The 21819-nt window shown below is 39.8% G+C and overlaps 1 protein-coding gene across 1 annotated transcript; it reads right to left on the minus strand.

The window, feature by feature from the left end:
* Positions 1–1533: 1533 nt before the first annotated feature.
* TPST1 (tyrosylprotein sulfotransferase 1) lies at positions 1534–17472 on the minus strand (the record flags this gene model as incomplete). The annotated part of the gene is made up of 4 exons (XM_080357050.1): positions 1534–1578; positions 3114–3164; positions 12085–12283; positions 16628–17472. The coding sequence occupies 4 exons, from the start codon at positions 17470–17472 to the stop codon at positions 1534–1536; spliced, it is 1140 nt and encodes a 379-aa protein (XP_080213176.1).
* Between the last annotated feature and the right edge of the window lie 4347 nt (positions 17473–21819).

Raw genomic sequence — 21819 nt, forward strand, 5'->3', positions numbered from 1 at the left:
AAGAAAAAGACATTCAAGAGTCTTCTTTAAAGTTTCACTGTTCTCTTAAAATGTGAACCTGAATTTGTTGTGCGAGTATGCCACAGTGCCAAGAGACACACAGGTACTAAAATACACAGGAAATTCTGCTGAAGAATGCCTGGACAATAGCAGCAGTTTTACTTATTCCTTTCAATTTCAGGCTCTAAAATAATGCTTACAGTCCAATACTGCAAATTATGATGAGCCACGTACAGCTGGACTGTGATCCTTAAATCACATAAACTACGCTTTTGTGGCTCTCACCACTAGGACTTACCTCAATGGGATTTCTACAGATTCTGAATCAAGATCCATGTCTTCATATTTTTCTTACCCAGAATCTTATATGGAGTTACATAAGTTAAAAAAAATCACCTTAACAAATCAAGAGGAGCAAATGAGCAGGACTGCATGCTCTTTTATTACCTTCTGTGCAAGAAACATCCATTGTATCTTCTATTCCATAGGTTCAGTCTGTTAAGTAAATAATTAAAAAGAAATTAGCTATTTTACATTAGAGGAAAACAAATCTCATTATCCGCACCAATGTTTGCACTCCAAACCATCTAGCTGTTTGGTTACATTATGTTAATCTTATCTTCAATGTAATACTAAGGGAGAACACTATCAGCATCAATTTCATCTCCACTATCAGTTTTTATGGCTCAAGCAATATTCTCTTACTATTTCACAAAGCTTATTTTTGCTTTTTAGATGATCTTTCTTTACTTTGGGGGAATCTGCTCAGAGTTTGGTAAATACTGTAATCATACACAGCTGACTACAAATCCACCTCCTCAAATTTAGCAGATTCCTATTTTGAAAGCTCCATATTATATGGACTGAAAGAGGACATTTACCAGTAGTAGTGGATCAAGTTCTTTTGCTGTATCAAAAGGTAACTGGGAAATACAAACAGCATAATTTAACTAACAGATCAAGGATCATTTATTTTGCTAGCACACTGCCTATCACGGTGTGCTACATTCTACAGGTGGCTCATCTCCCTGCATTTTCCAGAAATCCTTATCAGCAATACTTAATCTCCCGTTCTGACACACCCTCCGCTTGCTTATGCTGCAACTGTGAGGTTGTAGATCATCTTGAAATAACAATTGCATTTGAAAGCATTAGAAATAACTACAGCACAATTTCTCAGCACGATTTGCTGACAATAACTTTGAAGCAGCACACGTTTATATAGTTGTCTTGCCATTAAGCTGCAGAGACATTTTGGCCAGCAGTCAAGAGTGAACGATGCTGTGAGCAACAGCACACGGAGCTGCGTGGTGCCAGGTTCTCAATGGTTTTCTATTAGCTGAGCACAACTTGCAAAGCACGAGCACCAACAGTTCAAAAGGTGAGAGCAGGTGAAACATCGAGTAATAAGAGCAAAGCCCACACTAGAGATCACACAAAGATTTATCAGAAAGATTTGGTGTCCACAGCAAAAAGTTATATTCTGAAAACATGAAACAGACACCGCAGCTATTTGACTTTACTGATCCATGTTCATTTTATCTTGCCACGGGACTTCCTTTCTACTGTCTTCTTTGGCTGGAACAAAAGAAACCAATTTTCCTTTTTAATCAATTAAGTTGTCATTTGAATCAACAGAATATGTCAAAGTGCTTTGTTTGCATGTGGTAGATTCTGCCGGGTATTCTTCAATCTCTATAACTAACAAAAGTCATAATCAAAGAGTCTTTTCTTAATACTGAGGATCCAAAGTCAGGAAAGCTTGTGCCCGGTAGGTTATTTTCTTCTTTTCAAACTAAAGACACTGCAAATTATTTTAATTTTGATAGGCTACTTACATTCTAAATGAACTTTTGTACTGTACATATCATTAAAGTCAGGAAATCAAGTAGAAATACAAAGTAACGGAAGCATTGTAAATCAATTGTCTACTTCTAGCCATTTTACAGGCTTTTTAGAAACCAGGAGAGAAGCATATAATCTTTCCCTCTTTTGCTTAAAGTATTGGCATATTTGGGTATGGTTATGCTGCAAGTTACCACTTCTATGCACTGCTTTGCCTACTCACTCCTATTTTTAAACAGTTACGCTAAAGTTGTGCCCCTTGAACAGCATTACCCTGCAAAAAGATCACATGTGGTCGAAGTGAACACTGGTCAGCAAAGAGACAACCCCCTCCCACCCAAAAGAATGAGCAGCTGAACAGAACAAAAGATAAGTAAAGAATGGTGGTGGCCTCCAGCTCTTGGAAAAGAAGAATAAAGCCTTGCAGGAGGCTGAGGAAGCTCCACGACTGGCATTTTTTGGAAGTCATAAAATAGCAGCAACGACAACAATAATAATGGGTAACTCCGAAGGCCTGGCAACCTACAGCTCCCATTGAGGCTGCTGGGAGACAAGAATGCCTCTTGTAGTCACAGAGATACAAAATTCTGAAGGCAGAAAGCCCCTAAAATGCCATCTCTCCCAATTCTGCAGCACTGTAGTCTTGTATATGCAGGAGGAATTGAAGAAACAAAACAAAACACAAAAAACAACCCAACCAAGTATTTTTCTACTTAGCTTTACTTGAACACACCCCAAGCTGGTAACAGTGATGAGCCACTTGCCATTTTTTTTACCAGAGTACAATGTAGAGAGCACTTTTGATGGCATTTAGACATTTACTATCAATTATGCAGCCTACAAAAACTGATCTGCTAGATTAGCAGATCTTAAATCTGCAAGGCTATGGGAGGGAGAGTTCATTTCCCTACACATTAGAGAGGAAAAAAAGAAAAACACACACACACAGAAGCCCTTTGAGCTACCAAAATGGAGCACCCAACAGACAGGTCCATGAACAAGCCCGTCCTCTCTGCTCTGGTACCTCCAGGAGACACAGAAGAGCTGCCTGGCAGCAGGAGATGCCACCTTCCAAACTGAACTGGGTCCGTAAACGGGCTTGTGGTTACAGCCCAAACCCTTCCCATCATGTCTACGTGAGGAAAAGGAATGCAGTTGGAAACACAATCAAACAGAAAATCAAATTTACGAAGAAGTGGTTTGTAAAGACTAGTGGTGTACTAACTTGCCACTATACCCACAAAAAGGAAATAAATACAATACTGTACCTGTGGCACTTCTTTGAGAAAGTCAGGAAGCTGAAATTCACCTTTATAGACCTGGAGAAACAGAAAACAATATATGACTCAAAGCCAGCGTTCACTACTGTATCAAATGCTAAAGAGCTCGTTAAGGGGATGGAAAAAAAACAGTTCAGTGGGATAATTCTTTCCTATTTGGACTAGATGACCGTCGTAGGTCCCTTCCAACTGGAACAGTATATTCTGTTCTATACTAATAGATATATAGATTTAATAGCTTCATATAAGAGTACAGAAGAGCTCCACTTACTAGCAGGAGTGTCACAAAGTTCTAGTCAGCAGCTCTTAAGATTATAAATTTCACAACTGTAGCCTCATTACCAGCCTGAGTTCACGAGTTTGTCAATACTGCAATTTCCAATCTTTTAGAGCATAATATTAATTCTGAAACAACGCTGTTTAGAGAAAGAGCAAGCAATAAACATCCTCAGACATAGCAACAGCCCCACCAAACAAGTGTTTCCACTATCTGACTAATTAGGAATTAAATTGGCAACATATTGCCTTCTCTGTAGAGGATACTTCCTAAGAGCTGTTTCCTTCTGAGATTAAACTGGAATACAGTTTACAGTTCCGAAGGGGAGAAATAAGCATTCCGGGTTTGTGTATGTGGTGGTTGGTTGGTGGTGGTTTTTGGTTGGTTGGTGGTTGTTTGCTGTTTTTTTTCTTTTCTCCAGAAAAGTATACTTGAAGAGCTTTACCATCATTTCTACTGAACCAAAAAGACTGCACACCCTAATGTCATGAGTTCTTTGTAGTCTTGTGTAACTGTAATCATATAAAATCAAAAGTCACAAACCTACTTAGAAATTCTATAACGCCATAGAATGGCAACGGGGCTACTCTAGAGCCTCAGAGTTCCGCTTCCTGGTTTGCTGTTGCATCAAAGGACGAACGCTCAGGGATGCTTATTAACAATACCCATTTTCTCCGCTTTCCTATTAATAGATGACCAGAATATAAAGCTGTACTCATTTAGTTTGTTAATACACTGCAGTGGCTGGGACAGCAGCTGAGTCAGCTCAGAATGTGCCATCTGGATGAGGCCTCAGCCCATTAAATGTGTGACTCACATGGAGGGACAGAGGTGCTGGTAGTTTTCAGCCCTCTCCATCGCCAGGCCAAACATCTCCAAACAACGAGGCTTTGCTGAGTCCCAACATGAGAGCAGGAATTATTATACACATAGATGGCAGAACTCTGTTCCTTCCGATGTTCCATATTTTAGATAAAATAGAAAGGTTGATTCAAAACGACAGGCACAGCTCATTTCTATTCAGCTGGGGGGGTACTGTCATTCCCATGGAAACCTTAATGAAAGCCACACCGGTCAAAAATTTGGCGTGTGGCTTACTGGAGCTCAGAGATACTATAAATATTTATAAATGAAGGCGAGTATTTCATATTTTAAGCTTTCAACCAAGCCATTAAAATGTGGGCTGTGTTCTAGAGAGCAGAAATGGAAGTTACAAATCAACAATCTAATAATATCAGAAAACACTACAGAACGATCTAGGCAAGGTTCACAAGAAAAACCAGTATCTTTTACTGAACTAGTGCTGATGTTGGAAGAAACAGATGAACTGCTTCATCTTTTTGTGCAAATCACTGCAGCCATTATCTGTGAATTCTTAAAAACAGTTAATACTGATGATTACGGTACATTTGCAACTGATTCAGAACCAGAGTGACCAAAACTATGTTTGCCTCTCTGGAGACTTGCTTCTTTCCTTCTCCTGCAATTATGCCTTGATCTAATTTTTATATTATATATCTATATATGTCTGCTCTGAAAAGCTTACCATTGTTATACCCTTTGAAAGAACAACATTAACTCCTAACAGGCATTAATAGTGGAGAGCAACAAAGATGCTGAAGGGAGTGGAGCATCTCCCATGTGAGGAAAGGCTGAGGGAGCTGGGGCTCTTGAGCTTGGAGGAGACTGAGGGGTGACCTCATTAATGTTTACAGATATATAAAGGGTGAGTGTCAGGAGGATGAAGCCAGGCTCTTCTCGGTGACAACCAATGATAGGACAAGGGGTAATGGGTTCAAACTGGAACACAAGAGGTTCCACTTGAATTTGAGAATAAACTTCTTCTCAGGGAGGTTGTGGAGTCTCTTTCTCTGCAGACATTCAAACCCGCCTGGACACCTTCCTGTGTAACCTCATCTGGGTGTTCCTGCTCCATGGGGGGATTGCACTGGATGAGCTTTCCAGGTCCCTTCCAACCCCTGACATTCTGTGATTCTGTGATTAATCCACCAGCAATATTAAGAAAAGTAATGACACTAATGTCATAGCTTGGAAAGATAAAATGTTTCAAGGACATAAGATACTAATATTAAATATTTAAATATCACAATTTCCACACCACAATTTACAAAGGCAAATCTAACCAATTACAGGCCCAAGAAAATCAGGTTTAACACACATGCATGCCTAATTTTCATTCAGAACTGCTATTATTTAGAAAGCTGGTTTTGTCACGATTAAGACTCCATACAAACTGGTTTAAAGTAGTTCCAAAAACAGTAAGTGGCCCCTTTTGAATCAAAACCCGGGGACCAAGTGCAATCCAGAAATTCTATAAACAATGACTCCGTGTACAGCCAAAGAAATTAAGAGGTTTCAGATTCAAAATTCTTTTCTGACCAATTTCTAAGTCTAAAATGCATTATTCAGAGAGTGGCAGCAGAGAGGTAGAGGCAGGACATTGGAATAATTTCCAGTCTAAGCAAGAATTCAGTAAAATTGAGCAGAAATGGCATTTACCATTTCTAAGGGAATTATTTTGCAAGTTCAAATGGATTTCCAAAGGGGGGGGAGGGTGAAAATCTGAAGCCTGTGTCAGTTTGTTGTTCAGTGTTGGCAGTATTCAGGCTGTTCTATTTAAAAAAGAAAAAACACCAAAACGCACACACACAAACAAACAAACCAACAAACAAATGCATTCTTATAACCAAACTAAATGCATATTATTCTCAAAAAGAGATCAGTAAGCAAGTTTCACATCCAGTTGTCCGAGAAAACACTTATAAATACTCAAAGCTTAAGAACATAAGTAACTCAGAACTATAACCTGAAATTCATCTTCACAGGAGATTAAAGCACTCCTTTTCACCCACTTGCAAGCCTGGTTTAGAAAGTCACATTATGTCTGGCCAGTTCCAATAGGGAGAGATAATGGGTCTTTTTGTCTATAAGTTCACCTGCAGGTTAGTGTGCTTGCGCTTGCTGGATTTTCAAAACATCAAAGTTGAAGAATATAAAGCTATTGATATTCAACTGAAAAAAAGAAAAGTAAAGAAAAAAAGGAACACCAGCAAAAGCAGCTCAGAGGCCCTTTCTAGAAACAATCCTTCACTGCACAGTACATGGAGGTGCCCTCATCTTGCTCTTTCAGCCTTTCCTCAACTTTTAAGGCAGCTCCCATGGCTTACACAATTCTTCACCTCTCTGTTGGAACTGCCAAGAAATGGGACATGTGAGATGTAAATATTTAGCCAGTAGAAACAACATGAAGAGCAAGATTCTAGACAGGCCTATGAATGTCTGCCAAAAGACAGATCATACCTAATTTTGTAGATATATTTTTTTAGAGATGCACGGCCTTTTTTTCTAAGCTCCTTGAGCAGCTCGTCATTACACCACAGCTCCACAATTACCCACCTTTGACAGCACAAGTAATTATTCTCATGCATTAGTTTATAAATACACTTGCACCCTTTATCATAGATTGTTTCTGTCTTTAAAGCCTCAAATACAAAGCCTTGAGGTCATGATTGTCATGGATATCGACTCTTAACAGCAGGAGACACTTCCTCACAATTTAAAACAGGCACGAAACAGGAGTTAATAGAACCCTGTTTTTTCCTCTAGATGTTACTGCAGAAAATACCATCAACAGAACATAAACCAGAGAGAGATAACAGCTTTCGGATGTGATTAGAAGAACCCACGCATATTTAAACAGTCATCATGAAAACCATAGCTTTTTCTATAGAGTTCTGTGCACTTCCGTCTCTCCAGGGGCAAGGAACGTAACGAAGAAGTTAAAAGAAATTACTAGAATATGTATTCCAAGCATACAAATTCATTTAGTAGGAAGGATGTGCCAAAGAAAATTGGATGTAATACATTACAGATGTGAAAGGAAACCACTTCGCCAACCATAACACAACAATAAGCCAGTTTCTACTGGGCATAATTCAGAGTCCTGCAGTTATGAGCTGTTCTCCACTTTCAGTATATTCTGTTAAACTGCTGACATGCACTTTATAAAAACTCACAATATGATAAGGACATCTCCGATACTCCTCTAACACGGAGCGATTCTACTTTTGTAATTCAATATACAGAGATTGGGCTTCCAGTTCAGACAGCTTAATTATTTGCACTTTCTGCATAATTTACAGGTTAAAACTCATTTTAGTTACAAGATGTTATTTTCCTTTATGTTCAGGATGTAGAATTTAAAACCCTAGGGGGAAAAAGAAGTAGCCACTTATACATAAGGAAGGGACCCTTGCAATCATTATAATGAACAGATCAGGAACAGAGTTCTAAGAAAAACACAAGCCAGCACAATTCTGCATTCACTGAATAACTCAAGGTTGCCCCTTGAGGGGGTCACATGCAGAGATGTGCTGAATAGTGCAACTCTACTTGGACCTTGTTCTCTCTGGTCCGCGTTCCTTAACAAAGACAAGATAAGGTGTTATAAAAGATAATATTGTTGGGCCTAACATAAAAAAAAGATAAACAAAAAGTTAATGGCTGTTATTGAAAATATCTGAAAAATCTGTTCTATTTGTGTTAGATTTGTACTTCACCAGTGGAGGTACTGTCACAGATGTCTTATTTCACACCACCACATTGTACCTGGAGACCAACAGAACTTTAGTTTGGAATCTTTTAAAATTATCTTCTACACCTGGGCAATGCGCAGACTTTTAATCATAAAATGCTGACCTGTCTGCATTCAAAAGAAGATATCTAGCTCTAAGCACGTTTTGCTTTTAATCATACAAAACAAGAACGCTCTGTAAGAATAACTCGTGTTTGTTTTTTAACATATCTGATAGCAATGAGCTACATGACACAGTGTTATTCCATCTTTAGGTGGAGCCAGAATCTCCTCTGCCAGGAATTTCAGTGGTGTTGGGCTTCCACCCTGTTGTTGCAGCTTCCACAAGCAATTTGAGCCAGCATTACATAACCCCCCCCAAACTGAAACACTCCCCTCCTAAAAACCACACCAGGAAAAAAAAATATAATCAATCCTTCCCCTTTCCTATTGCTGGGGGTCCTGGTGGACAGCAGGATGACCATGAGCCAGCACTGGGCCCTTGTGGCCAGGAAGGCCAATGGCATCCTGAGGTGGATTAGAAGGGGGGTGGTCAGTAGGTCCAGAGAGGTTCTCCTCCCCCTCTACTCTGCCCTGGTGAGACCACACCTGGAATATTGTGTCCAGTTGTGGCCCCTCAGTTCCAGCAGGACAGGGAACTGCTGGAGAGAGTCCAGCGCAGGGCAACAAAGATGCTGAAGGGAGCGGAGCATCTCCTGTGTGAGGAAAGGCTGAGGGAGCTGGGGCTCTTGAGCTTGGAGAAGAGGAGACTGAGGGGTGACCTCATTAGTGTTTACAGATATCTAAAGGGTGAGTGTCAGGAGGATGGAGCCAGGCTCTTCTCGGTGACAACCAATGACAGGACAAGGGGTAATGGGTTCAAACTGGAATACAAAAGGTTCCACTTCAATTCGAGAAGAAACTTCTTCTCAGTAAGGGTGACAGACACTGGACGAGGCTGCCCAGGGAGGTTGTGGAGTCTCCTTCTCTGGAGACATTCAAAACCCACCTGTACACCTTCCTGTGTAACCTCATCTGGCTGTTCTTGCTCCGGCGGGGGGATTGGACTGGATGATATTTCGAAGTCCCTTCCAGTCCCTAGCATTCTGTGATTCTGTGATCTGAAGTGCAAGCTCATGCCATTTTAAATAGATTAAGAAACTCCAATGCTATTGGAATAACAAGTGTCAGATAATTCAACAGCATTTCAAGTTGGTCACTCTAACACAATACAGTTCAGCTTCAGTAGTCTAAACTTCATCAGTTTTCAATGAACAAAATTCAAGTTTGGTGCTCGGTTTAAAGTTCTCAGAGACCACAAATATAAAGAAAACAGAGCAGCTTCCAAACAAAGTGAAGCAATAAATGGTTACATGCAAGATTTATATATATTATTATATACTGAGGAGTAACTTTGGATAGTTTTTATTTGGATAACTTCATTTCCAACAATATACCCAGCACAAAACTCTGTGAAAGACTATTGTATGTGAATAAATTTTAAAAGAAAGAACAAAAGTAGTGCTGCAGTCATTTACAAATTCACCAGCTAAGAGTGTGAAATAACACGCTTAGCTTGTCACATGCCAGTCCCTAAAGGCTGGAAAAATCTAAATGAATTTCTTCTTTCTTTAATAAATGCCCTTTTTCTCCAAGCTGTAGCAGCAAAAAGTAATTATTAATAGCATAGGTTCACAGAAGAGAAGGGGAAACCCACAGGGCACATGCTGCACATGCTATCCCTGATGGGCAAAACTAACAGTTTCCACCCCCCTCCTTCTCCCCCAACTCTTTCCAGACACCTTGTAGTGTTTCAAAATATATGCCCTCCATCCTCAAATTAAAAAAAAATAAAGCTGTGCAGAAAACAAAACAACTCGTATTTCAGAAGTGAGTCAGCTCCCACTGATCACCAACCAGAATGTTATTATTATTATTCAAAACAAACTTGGTTTCAGGCCAAGCTGGGTGGCAGCATCGTGACAACGCAGGATGGCCGGGCAGCTGGCACTTCTAGCAAGGCTGATGAGCCTCCTGCCTGCAGAATTACACAACCTGAGCAAACTGTTCTGGGAGCTGGGAAGCCTTAAATCTTGAAACCATCAGGACATGAATGTTTCCATAGTCACAGAGAAGGACAGAGGACCCAACAGTCTGAGCAGGGATTTGCTGGGAACCAGCTGGGATGAAACAAAGCAAAGTAGGAATTTGAGCCGCCCAAACGCACACTCAGTGATTTGAGCCGTTGTTTTAAAGGGCTCCTTGGGGCACACGACATTTTGAAAGTCTCATGTTTCTCCATTTTCAAAAGGAATATTGTCAGTTCTGAAGACCAGCCATCTTTATTCCTTTTGCTTTTTTGGATTTTAGTCTTAATACACAACATCTCCCTCGTTTGATCTATACAAAAGCAATTTTGTTAAAGAACAAGTGACTAGGAAAAAGTATACTGGGTACTGCAATAAATAGCCACACAATTAAAATACTATCTTGGGCTATAAGTAAAACTATTAAATTCAAATAACAGTCAAAATATTAACAAGTGTTCTGTATGCCTGCAATATTTATATCAGCTATTATAGCAGTAACCTCCAGTTTTTCACAGCTGTGTTTAACATTAGTAAACAAACTGACTATGCTTCAAAGAAAACTTGTGAAAAAGCCTCAATACACTTCAGCCTTTTAAATTAGGCATTATTTGTTTTAAAGGTATGCTTGTGGCTTTGTTTATTGCCTACATTTCTCCCTGGCATTTGAAATAGATTTCAAGAAGCCACCCAACAGTAAGCGACTGAAATCCATGTGGTTTTTACAACTCCAGCTGAGCTCGCTGTGCACAGGGAGAGGGCTCAGAAAGGTCATCATACTATAAAAACTTATTTAAATTGTATCAGTAAGTGATAACCAACTTTAAGTTATTGCACTACAAAACCAATTTGGATCCAAGTCGCTGTTTTATAGCATCTACAGGTAGGTGCACAAGGATTTAGTTTTCAAGGCTCCATGAAGTATTATTGAACACTTATTTTATTCTAAAGGGGTTGAGTGCAGAAAAGTTAGTTTGTTTGTGAGCCTTTTAAAACAGTAAGTACCAGGAAACCTATAAAATGCAAAACACCACCCCTACCAGAAAAGGTGAGTTACCTCTTCCATGCTGAGCTAACAACTATTAAAACAGTCAACCTGCCATCCTTTAATACATTAATCAGCTGTTTAATGAAAGTTTCCCCGGTGATTTTGGTTTTCATTACTACCCAACCCATCAGCAAACCAACCTTTTTTTTTATATTGGAGGCCTAGTGGAAGACAATCCTTTTAAACTGGTTAATTCAATTTTTCCAGTGATTACTTTTCTGCAGCAGGAAGTCGCCTTCTTTTCATAAAATATACATTCTCCAAATAACAGAAATAAAGAGTTAATTATTCTTATTTCAAACAATGGTAATGAGCTTTTCAATGGATACCTCCAGGGATAAACAGCTGTATAGCCTAACTACTCAAATTCCAACAACATTAAATTCAGACTAAAGTCCTTAAGTTTAGGTTAATCAGCACCAGACCTTCCTCCATCTTTTATTTGTTCTACAAAGGACAGCAAAGAATTGGAAAAATCTGTCATTTTGATCACCTTGGGCCATTTTCCATGGGTCACTTTTCAAATTCTACCAAGTATTTGGGGTGTAATTTTGTGGCAGAGCTTCTGCCAACCCTCATGTATAAAAAGCCGAGCTCAATCAATCCAGTTTGATGCCCAGTGAGAAAGCTAGCTTCTTCCCACTACTAACCAGCTCCTCAACGATCTGGACGATTCTCAGGAGGTTCAGCTACATACACCAAAGAATAGAGCTCAAGCCTGGGCTGGGGTAAAGGACGACGAACCAAACTGAACACAAAAAGCAGGAGCCAGACTTTCAGTGCTCAAGCTCTGACTGAATTCTTCCTTCTTCCCCCCATGGCAAGGAAAACATATTGCTAAGTATCAAAAGGTATTAGAAATAGACTTTAAAATAATAAAGAAAACACAAGACTCTTCCGCTCTACAGCTCACATCCACTTGGTCAATAATTAAACACGCAAAAATGTCTTACCCTCCTCGTGTTTTCCACAACTTTTTGATCTGGCTTTCCGTAATTTGGTGGATTGGCGTATGGATCGTAGCCCAGTTTTGCGAGCATGGGTGCAATCACTGGCATGTCTTGCAGAACATCAGCAGGTATCTTCCCAACCCACTTTGACAATGCTTCCACATTGACGGGCTTGATTACTTGGTCAGTAGATCTTTCAACTCTGTAGAGGAAGAAAGAAAGGTTATATTTTGCATTCCAACCACTACTTGCTCCTTCACTAGCATTAAAACCTTTAGATTCCTGAAGGCTACTGGCCTGAGATCACAAGTCTGTATAGCAAACTAAAACGCCTGGGCACTGCCTTTTTTATTCTTCTAATTAGTAGATAAGCAGTTGACTTCACATCAAATTAGCAAGAAAAGAGCCATTAAGAGTCGAGTTTAAGAAGTTCAAAGTGGCAAGGCAGAGGACAGAGCACCACGAGGGTCATGAGTCTGTAGAACCACGGTGGGTGAAACCCTCAAGAAATATTTAACACTAGGTGTTTGAAAAATATAAGATTTACAGTCCTCTCCCTCTTTGAGCCAGCCAAGCCCAAAATCCCTTCACCAAAACTGCAAATTGAGTCAACCATTTAAAATAAGGGTGATACTGTAAGAACCAGGTAATAGGCTTGGCTAATACCTTATTTGAACCCCAAAACAATGGGTGCTATACAGCAATTAGGACCTAAATTAGCAGACATATGGCTACCTGGTGCTGAAGAAAAAGCACACTTAAGATACATATGTTTTGCCTCACTGCCATTTTACTCTTGGTAACAATAAGCTCAGCATGAAACATTTCCTGGTGACTAATAGATGGCAAGAGATAAGCAGGGAACAGCATTTAGCTGCTCCTAGGCATAGATTCAAAAATACACTATACCACATTTGGTCTTCTGTTTAAATCCTTTTCTGTCCTTTCAGTTAAGGTGGAAAGTAAAACAATTCAGTCCGAAGAACATAGGAGAGTATGGGGGAAGACAGACTGGGGACAGGAGGAAAGAAACATGCAAAAAGCAAACAGAGCAAAACAAGGGAACATACCAAGTCTTGGCAAATTTAATTATGTGTGCATATGGCAAATGCTGCCTGGTCAGTGCTCCCAGGCTCCACTGCAAAACCACAGGCACAGTTACAGCTTTAAAAGCAGCTGGTAGCACAGAACATAGAACTAATCCCAAATACTTCTATATATGCACTAGAATCAAATGAAAGGTATGCATTAAAAATAGTATATTCTGAAGTAATTTTGCCTAGACAGCTATTCTCATAATAAGCCTAACAAAAATTGCTATAAAAGGGTTGACATTTCTTTGCATCAGTGGTCAGCACAGCTGTTTTCAGTTAGAATGCAAGTGCCAGAGCTATATTAACAATACTGGTTATAGCATGTAGCCCAGCCATAATACATTCCTTGAACAGCCACGTTGGCAATAACTTCAAACCACAGGTTTCCCGCTACTACAAATGCTGCGGTGGACATCCTTAAAACCCTTGCAGTATTTATCCTTGGAGCTGGATAAAAAACAAAATAAGGGGCAAAAATACTAAGTAAAATAGAACAACTTTGAGGCTAGGGCTGCATGAGCAACACAAAAAGCAGGGATTACTAAGCAAATACAGGAGAAGAGACTAAGGTAGCCAACGGTTTCCTCAAACCAAGCAGCCAGGGGAACAGACATAGTCAGAATCTTAAATACAGGCTGTCTAGTATCTAATATTACTATTAAAAGATGGTTGCATAAGATTTTCTGAGTCTGGAACAAGAAAGAAACGGCATTAGCTCTCTGCCTGCAGAATTCTGCAAGCCAGTGGGTGGCCAGCTCACGGCTGGAAGGGAACCAGCCTGCATGCACCATTTAATTCCATACACGCCTGAAAATAAAACACGTTACACTGACCTAGAGCCTCATTCATCTCTCGCAGATTTCATTTGACATAATTAAATTTTATTTCAGATTAGTTAGAAATACATTCTTAAACACTTGCTTTCTGTTACCAGTTAATAACATCATTATGAAGATCTTGTAGTGACACTGCAATCTCTCTCTCAAAGTGTTCTTAAATATTTCAAGATAGACTCATGTCAGATTTCTTTTCAAAAAACCCTCCAACAGTTAAAACGCATTCAGGCATCTTATGTTGCAATGGATAGCAGCAGTTGGAATTTCCTTAGATGACCTCTGAAGTTATCGTCAGCACCTTCCTTTGGGGAATCAGGTGGGAGAAAGCTAAGGCAAGGTGTATTTTGTTTGGTTGTCAAAATGTAACAGGCCATCTGCACCTCTAAAGTCATCAGCAAACTATCTAACAAGAATCTTCTTAAAGAGTCATTTTTCTGGGCAGTTACTCCCTGCCTGGGGGAAGGAGCAGGCAGCGTTCCTGCCCACAGCCAGGAGCTGTGGATGCCAAGAGCAGGAGGTTTTAACAGGAACCAGGAACTCAAATTGGTGAATCTCAAACTTCCCCTGCAGAGTTTCAATTAGTATTATATAATACAAAAAAAGAGACATCCCAGTTAGAGAATTTCATATTCACTGTTTTTTTCTGCAGCCCTCAAAAGACCAAGTCACTAATAATTATCAAATTACAAAGGTCTCTTGCAGCTGATAACCAGATCTTGCCATATATTTCAAGGGTATTTGATTAGATAAACACCACAGACATAACACTAACAAACCATCCTTTTTCCACTATTGCCAAAGCCTTCTGATATATAAACTACTTTCACAAATCATGTCATGAGATAGTAAAAGCATAAAGAATTCCCTGAACATACTGAATTGAGGGTCACTAGAATACTTTCATACTCTTTTATTTACCGAATTTGAAAGTTTGGTTAAAAACAATCCTGAAGCCACATCTTACTTTCAACCATCCATTTTCCTCGTTTTTAGAAACACGAACAAGTATTCTCAATTCCTCGCAGCCCATTCCACGAAGTTCAGCAAGAAATATTACTCAAAACTGTGTGAATTCAATAAGGTTACTAAGTTTTATAGCACAGAGGTCCATTAATTTTTAAAAACACTAATCTGGAAACTGTAAGGTAATAACATTTTACTGGAAATGGTGTTATGCGTGGTTATTTTTATAGGACACTTAACAGACCTTGGCAACCACCTATTTCTATCAGTAAGTTTACTCCTCCCTCAGCTGCCACTGTGAAGCGGTAACATGATACAGGTAACTAACAGATACAGCTTGCAGAGACATAAAGCAGTACCCTGCTCCATGTTAATGTTATCGGAAGGCTTCAATCTGCTAACGAACAATACTGAAAAAAAAAAAGAAAAAAGAAAAAAAAAGGCTGAGATGCCCTCTTGATAGCTCTGAAAACACAGTGGTGGTGGCTGTGTTTCTTCAGTGGGAACAGTGATGCAAAACTTCCAGGTTGTAAATCTATATCCATTATCTGGGTTTTAAGTTCTCTTCATAGCCGCTGACTAATACCTCTATGATTTGCTTTTAATCGTACTCACCTACAATATATTAGAAAACCCACAGAGTCACTTTCCTAGGCATTAAATAAACAAAAATCTCCCAATTTTTATTTCTCAAAACTGTAGTTTTTAAAAAATGAAATGACACTGTGTTCAGCAGCTTGCCAGGTTTCTACCTAGCGCACACCACTTGCTATGCAAGGTGTCTCTATTACTCAGCAGCATTTGTCCAGTGATGAATAGTCAAAAAACAGAAGCCAAGGAATTTAACTGGGCACACAAGCTGCTGGCACAGTCATCATAGAATCACCTCCAGGACGGAGCATCCACAGCTTCTCTGGGCAGCCTGGTCCAGTGCCTCACCACCCTCATGCTCTGTCTTTCCTTTTTTTCACTTTTACAATACCTGTGTAGGTTTTCTAAGCAGAGCTGGATTTTGGTTTCTGAAAGTATCTAAGTCAAGTGCACAGATGGCATGACAGAACACTACGAGATTTGCTTACAAGGTTAATTTTATTCAAAATGCTTGTCCTTTAGGAGCACATGCCAACAGAAAAGCACGCCAACTCTGCTCTCTATTTTATTGGAACAGCATCTCAAGTTTCCTGGAAGAGCATGTTCCTGGCAAATATAACTCAAAGGCCATTCTTGCATTGACGACAATACTTAAGTTCCTGAAATCAAATGGGTGATCTTGCTAGGATGAATAACACCAGTCTAGATAAAACAGTCCAGCTTTATTTTAGGGCACAGGGAAAAGCAAAGCTATATTGGAAGAAAGGCTGACACTAGACATCCAAATTCAAGTTAGACAGACTGAACATTAATTAAAAGTTCATTCATATGCTCCATACCCATATGTTAGCAGGGCAATTGATTGGTGGGAGCAACCTGACATTGCAAATTGTTAGTTAACAATCATTCTTACTTTGCAGGAAATCTGCAGCATAAATCAGCTTCCCAAGACATAATCATTATCTACTTCAAAACAGGAAACCAAGTTATAACTAGTCTTTTATAAGCAAAGTGCACTATTTTACCTCTTACAACAATACAAAGAGGAATGTTCATACTCACTTCGAAAGAGAAACACCCCCTGCTTTTCCAATCATTTCTTCATGGTGCAGCACTGCTTGGTTCCATGGGATGCGAAGAAACTTTAAAAGAGTTCTCATCCATCTTTCAGGATGCAGTACGAGTTGTTCATAATGTACCAGCATACACCTTTCAAAACCAACCTCCATACACTGGTTATACATTGTTTCTATAGCACGGTTCCATTTGGTTAAGCAGTCCCTGTAGCTGTTAAGGTCAAACCCAGCTATTGTGACTTTTCTGGAGATCATGGAATGCACAGATGCACGACCATCCCGTACCATTAGAAGGAATTTGGCATTGGGGAAAATTCTAGCAAGATAAGTTAAGGATTTTAAAGCAAAAGGATCTTTGTTACACAAATACGGAGCAGGCTCCCCGTGTTTCACAATGATTTCCAATAAAAACGCTTGCATGGCTGAGTCCAGAACCTCATCTGTGACTCCAGCTTCATCCAGTCGGATCTTCTCTTTGCTTGATCTTGCCCACATCTGCTTCACTGCCAAAATTCGTGGGATTACCCTTGTCTCTTCTCCGCATCGAATATCTGGATGGGCATCAAGCATGGCACGCATTAAGGTAGTGCCACTTCGCGGTACTCCTCCAATAAATATTAAAGGCATGTCTTTGTTGTAAGCAAAGGTTTTGTTTGCATTTACATCGGAAGCAGTTCTTACTGTGCTTTTCACACTCTCCATCCTCGCAGGCTGGCTGCGTTCTTCTATTCGATGGTGACACTCCATAGCGTGTTGGCCCAAATAAAACACTGTCACTGAGCTGATCACCAGACACGCCAATAACAAGTTCTGTTTGAGTTTTCCAACCATTTTGATCACTTCAAATTAAAGAGACCTTCTATTTCAAATTACCTTCTAGTTCACATGCCATGGGAATCCTAATCCAAAATAAATTAAGGTCTGGTGAGGGAAAAAGAAATTAATAAAAAAAATTAGAACTTTGTTAAGAACTACTACAATCAATCAACAATAGAAATACCTGAGCATATTCACTACAACTAGTACATCCTTGTGTTGCATTAAGACCAGTAAATACAATTATCCCATCTAAATCATGTAGACACAATTATAATAAAAAGCCTTTTTGTCTGCCCTCAGAAGCATCACAAGTTTCATGACTACAACTACTGTTTACATGGAAGTTCTCTGGTGCATTTTTACAATATATTTGAAGAATTCCACCACTGAATAGCTACCGTTTAACTTCATGGTCAAGCAAAGGCACCATTTATATGGGACTCTGCAAATTTAAAAAAGCAATTATTAAGAAACCACTGTTCTTTACTAAGTGAAGTTTCACAGAAAACAAACAAACAAACACAACAACACCAAAAATGACCTTTCTGAGCCAGAGTCACCCAGGTAAAACAAATGAACAAGACACCCCCCACAAATCATGTCAGAAGTCATGGAAGAATTTAACTATTAGAATAACTCTGGCTTGATGAATAAACCATAGCTGTATCCTGCTCATTGTCACATTTTCACATAACTACATTATCTCCTGTTTTGCTTGAAATCCTCTATTTCCTTCACAGGACACGAGGTTGTACCACCAGACAGGCAGAGCACAGAATTCCCACTTAGCACCAGAGCAGGGGCAGAAGGTAGGAAGGGAACTCCTCACCCAGGCGTCCGTCACACAGTTTTTCTCTTGCAGTGCATCTGAGAGCCGGCGCTGTGAGAGAATGGCTCATTCCTTCCCACTAACAAAGCTTATCCCAATCAACACTCGTCACAATATTACACTCAAAGTTGAGCTCGTTAGTCTTGGTTACCAAAATTAAACTAGAATCATAACTTAAGGTTTAACTCACTTCTTTTTAAATCATAACTTAAGGATTAACTCACTTCTTATATGAAGCGGCCAAGGAGCTCTCCCACACTCTCTTGCCAGAACACCGCTCTGATCATCAATTCATCCTTCATAACAAGCTTCATTCTATTTACATACCTCTTTCTTTGCTGAAGGGCTGGCTTTAACTGTACCTTCAACATTTGGACATTAAAAGAAACAAAGTCTCAGAAATTTAAGTGGAGGTCATCTGAGCAGTGCTCAAAAAGGGAAAAAACAGTGTAGTCAATACCTCCCATAGCACCAAAAAAAATCAGAAAGTCTCTCTTGAATTCAGCATGCACACCTAACTTCCAATTCCAGAAGAGGAAACTGTTCCACTTAAAACTAGCAAATAGTGCACAGAGCCTCTTTAAATGCTTTAGATACAGTAAAGATTCAATTAAAAGTCAGTACTTGTTTGAGAGAGGAGTTAACACAACAGAAACAGTATTTTGCCACAGAGCACACAAGACCTGCAAATATTTACACTTCATACAATCCCTAACTATTCAGTTTGAGTAAATGCCAGAAAACTCATTTCCATTAAAAAAAAAATTTAAAAATTAAAAAAATCAGAAGAAGGCCTGTTGCCTGAAGGCTGAAATCCTTGATTCCCAGGTTGGGTAAAGCAGAGTAATGACTCACGCTCAGCACCATTCCAGCTGTGATTGAAAATAGCGCTGCAGTCTGTGAGTAGGTTTCCTAAATTGCTCTAAGTATTGAGCCCTCACATACAAAAACAAAAATCCATCCACGTGATAAGAACACCCACATCAGTCAACCACAAATACTTTCATTTCATGCGGTAATGTTTTTGGCAAGTTCTAAGATGCCAAAGGCTGCAAGACCATAAAGAACGAGTATTAAGCTGTTCTACTACCTTCTGTACAGTTGGGGTTTTTTTGCCTGGAGCATACGACTGCTATAACCTGTGGCAGACCAGTGCTTTTTATGTCAGGAAACCAACAGAGGACCAGTCAGAAATAGCATCTCTCAGCAAACTAATCTGTTCTACAAGGCAGCAAACTCCCTCCTGTGCCTGAAGTTCTGTACAAAGCTCTTTGGGGCAAGTATGACATATGGGAGTTCGTGCCCTTCTAGCAGCTCGCAAACAAACTCCACCTGCTCCCTCCCCTACATGAGGAAGCGCTCTGGGTCACATCTGTCAACGTGGAGGATTATTACAAGTCATTAATGTTCTGCTGTTAACAGTAAGTAAATCGATGGTGCTTAAAAATCTCAGCAAGGCAATCAGCAATCCCTTGTCAGCATTTAAGTAGGGCTTTGAAAAATGGTGCCGTTTTTAACCTCTGTGACCCAAGGAGAGCAAATTGCCACTCCCCCTAAAAACACAGACAACTCCTCATAGAAAACCAAAAAACTAGAAAACTGAAAAACCCCAAACCAGTGAAAAAAACCCAAACCAAATGCAGCTGCCCCCCCCGCCCCCTTCCCCGACAACGCAGTCATAAGTTGAGGAAGTTTAAGATGACTACAAAGGTGGAGGGAGGCCTTTAGCAGCAACATTTTCAAAGGACAGACTAAAACAAATTACTAGAAAAATTTAAATGTAACTCAAAAAAAGAAAATAGTTAGGATCTACACATCTCAGTACAAGAAAATGCAGCTAAGCAGAAGTGTACATAACTGAATTTTATTCCCAGAAAAGTCAGACCTATGAGTCAGCCACAAGATGTTTGCAAAGCAAAATGAGTGCTTTGTTTCCTTCTTCTGCACACACTAATTCTCTCTCCCTCCCCCTACACGCAGCAGGTCAAGCCCTTTTTTCCTCAAGTTCATCCAAAAAATGTTGAAGATTTTTAGCTTAGTCGAGAGGCAGTAATTCATTTGTATTTTATGTCAGAACAGTTTAGGTTTTGTTGCTCCCTGCCAGAGGAAAACAAGATGATCCATTACCACCCAGTAATAAGCAATCCTCATAAGCTCTAAAGCTCAGACTTTCACTGTGGAAACCAGAAAAGAGATGATACCTCCCTTCTCATGTTCAACCGAGCAGCTTTTTCCAAGGCTAAATTAACAGGACACCACCACTGACATTATCCATCTCAAAGGAAAAGAAAACAAAACAAAACAAAACTACAAACAACAAAACACAACAAACCAACAAACACTACACACGCAAAACCACCAACCCACATATATACTAAAGCATTTTCCCGTGATTAGCTTGTTCTCTGCTTTCATCTCTTGAACTTCTGGCTCAGATCCTGATAACTGGATCTCTTTCTAAGAAAAGCAAGTATAGTAGTACTGCTGAGATTTTTGTGTAGTGTGTCTTGTTCCTGCATCTGCCCAAGTGTTCATCAGTGTTCGACCTCAGCGCCGCTGGAGGGAGGATCACACTGAGCTCTGCATTAAGAGGCCATCAGGATTCCTTCTCAAAAAACTGTGCTGGAAAGCCACAGCAAGACAGAGGTGAGGGGAAGAACACAAGACTTCGTACTACTGAAGAGTTGTCTTTTCCCTCACACTCTTTTTACAGTTTACCCTCATGTCTTCCTACCAGTTCCTATGATTCTCTTTTCCTCCTTAGGTCTACTCAATCCTTTAGTCTCTGAGGCTGTGACAGCCCCCAGAAAGCTTTATGCAGTAAGCTCCCAAACACAGACAGCAGAAAGAGAAGATTGAGACATGCTGCCTTTCAGATGCACAACCACAGTCTGACTGCTAAACCCAAAGCTTGTGGTATATACATCTGCAGAGGAAATTCATTTTACAATGGCAAGGCAGCCAAGTTGAATGGGAAAAAAGCCTGAACTGTTATCCATTGTCACTCTCTTCTCTGCTCTTGACTGCAGAAGGAAAAAATTAAAATGCTGCTAGGACTTAAAGAAGCAAATGTCAACCATGCCTGTATCTTCCTTGCCTCTTCTTGCACCTTCACTTTTCCTCAGTAAAAATAAATACTGGAAAGGCAGCAGATACTAAGAATCCTCAAGAATCATCATCAAAACAAAATACATCTAGAAGACTGGAAGCAATGTATTTCTTAGAGGAAGTTCCATATAAAGTTAATCGAACAGTCCAAGTGAGAAGTCTTTGCATACAATGTTAGTCTTTCAGCATTGCTAAAAGAAAGCTAAATAAAGGAATTCCATAAAACCTTTCCTTCAGTGAATTGGTTTGTTCCTGGTCATTTGTGTTTGTTCACCACAAAGAAGATTGCATAGGAAAGCCAACAGTTACATGATAATGGTATAGCACAACACCAGGGAACACGACTGAAATATTCACAGTATACCACTTCAAGAAGCTATCCAAACTGTCACAGGCTCATTGAGGAGATTGTTCCAAAAATC

Source organism: Nesoenas mayeri (assembly GCF_963082525.1).
Source record: "Nesoenas mayeri genome assembly, chromosome: 20".
NCBI classification, from domain to species: domain Eukaryota; kingdom Metazoa; phylum Chordata; class Aves; order Columbiformes; family Columbidae; genus Nesoenas; species Nesoenas mayeri.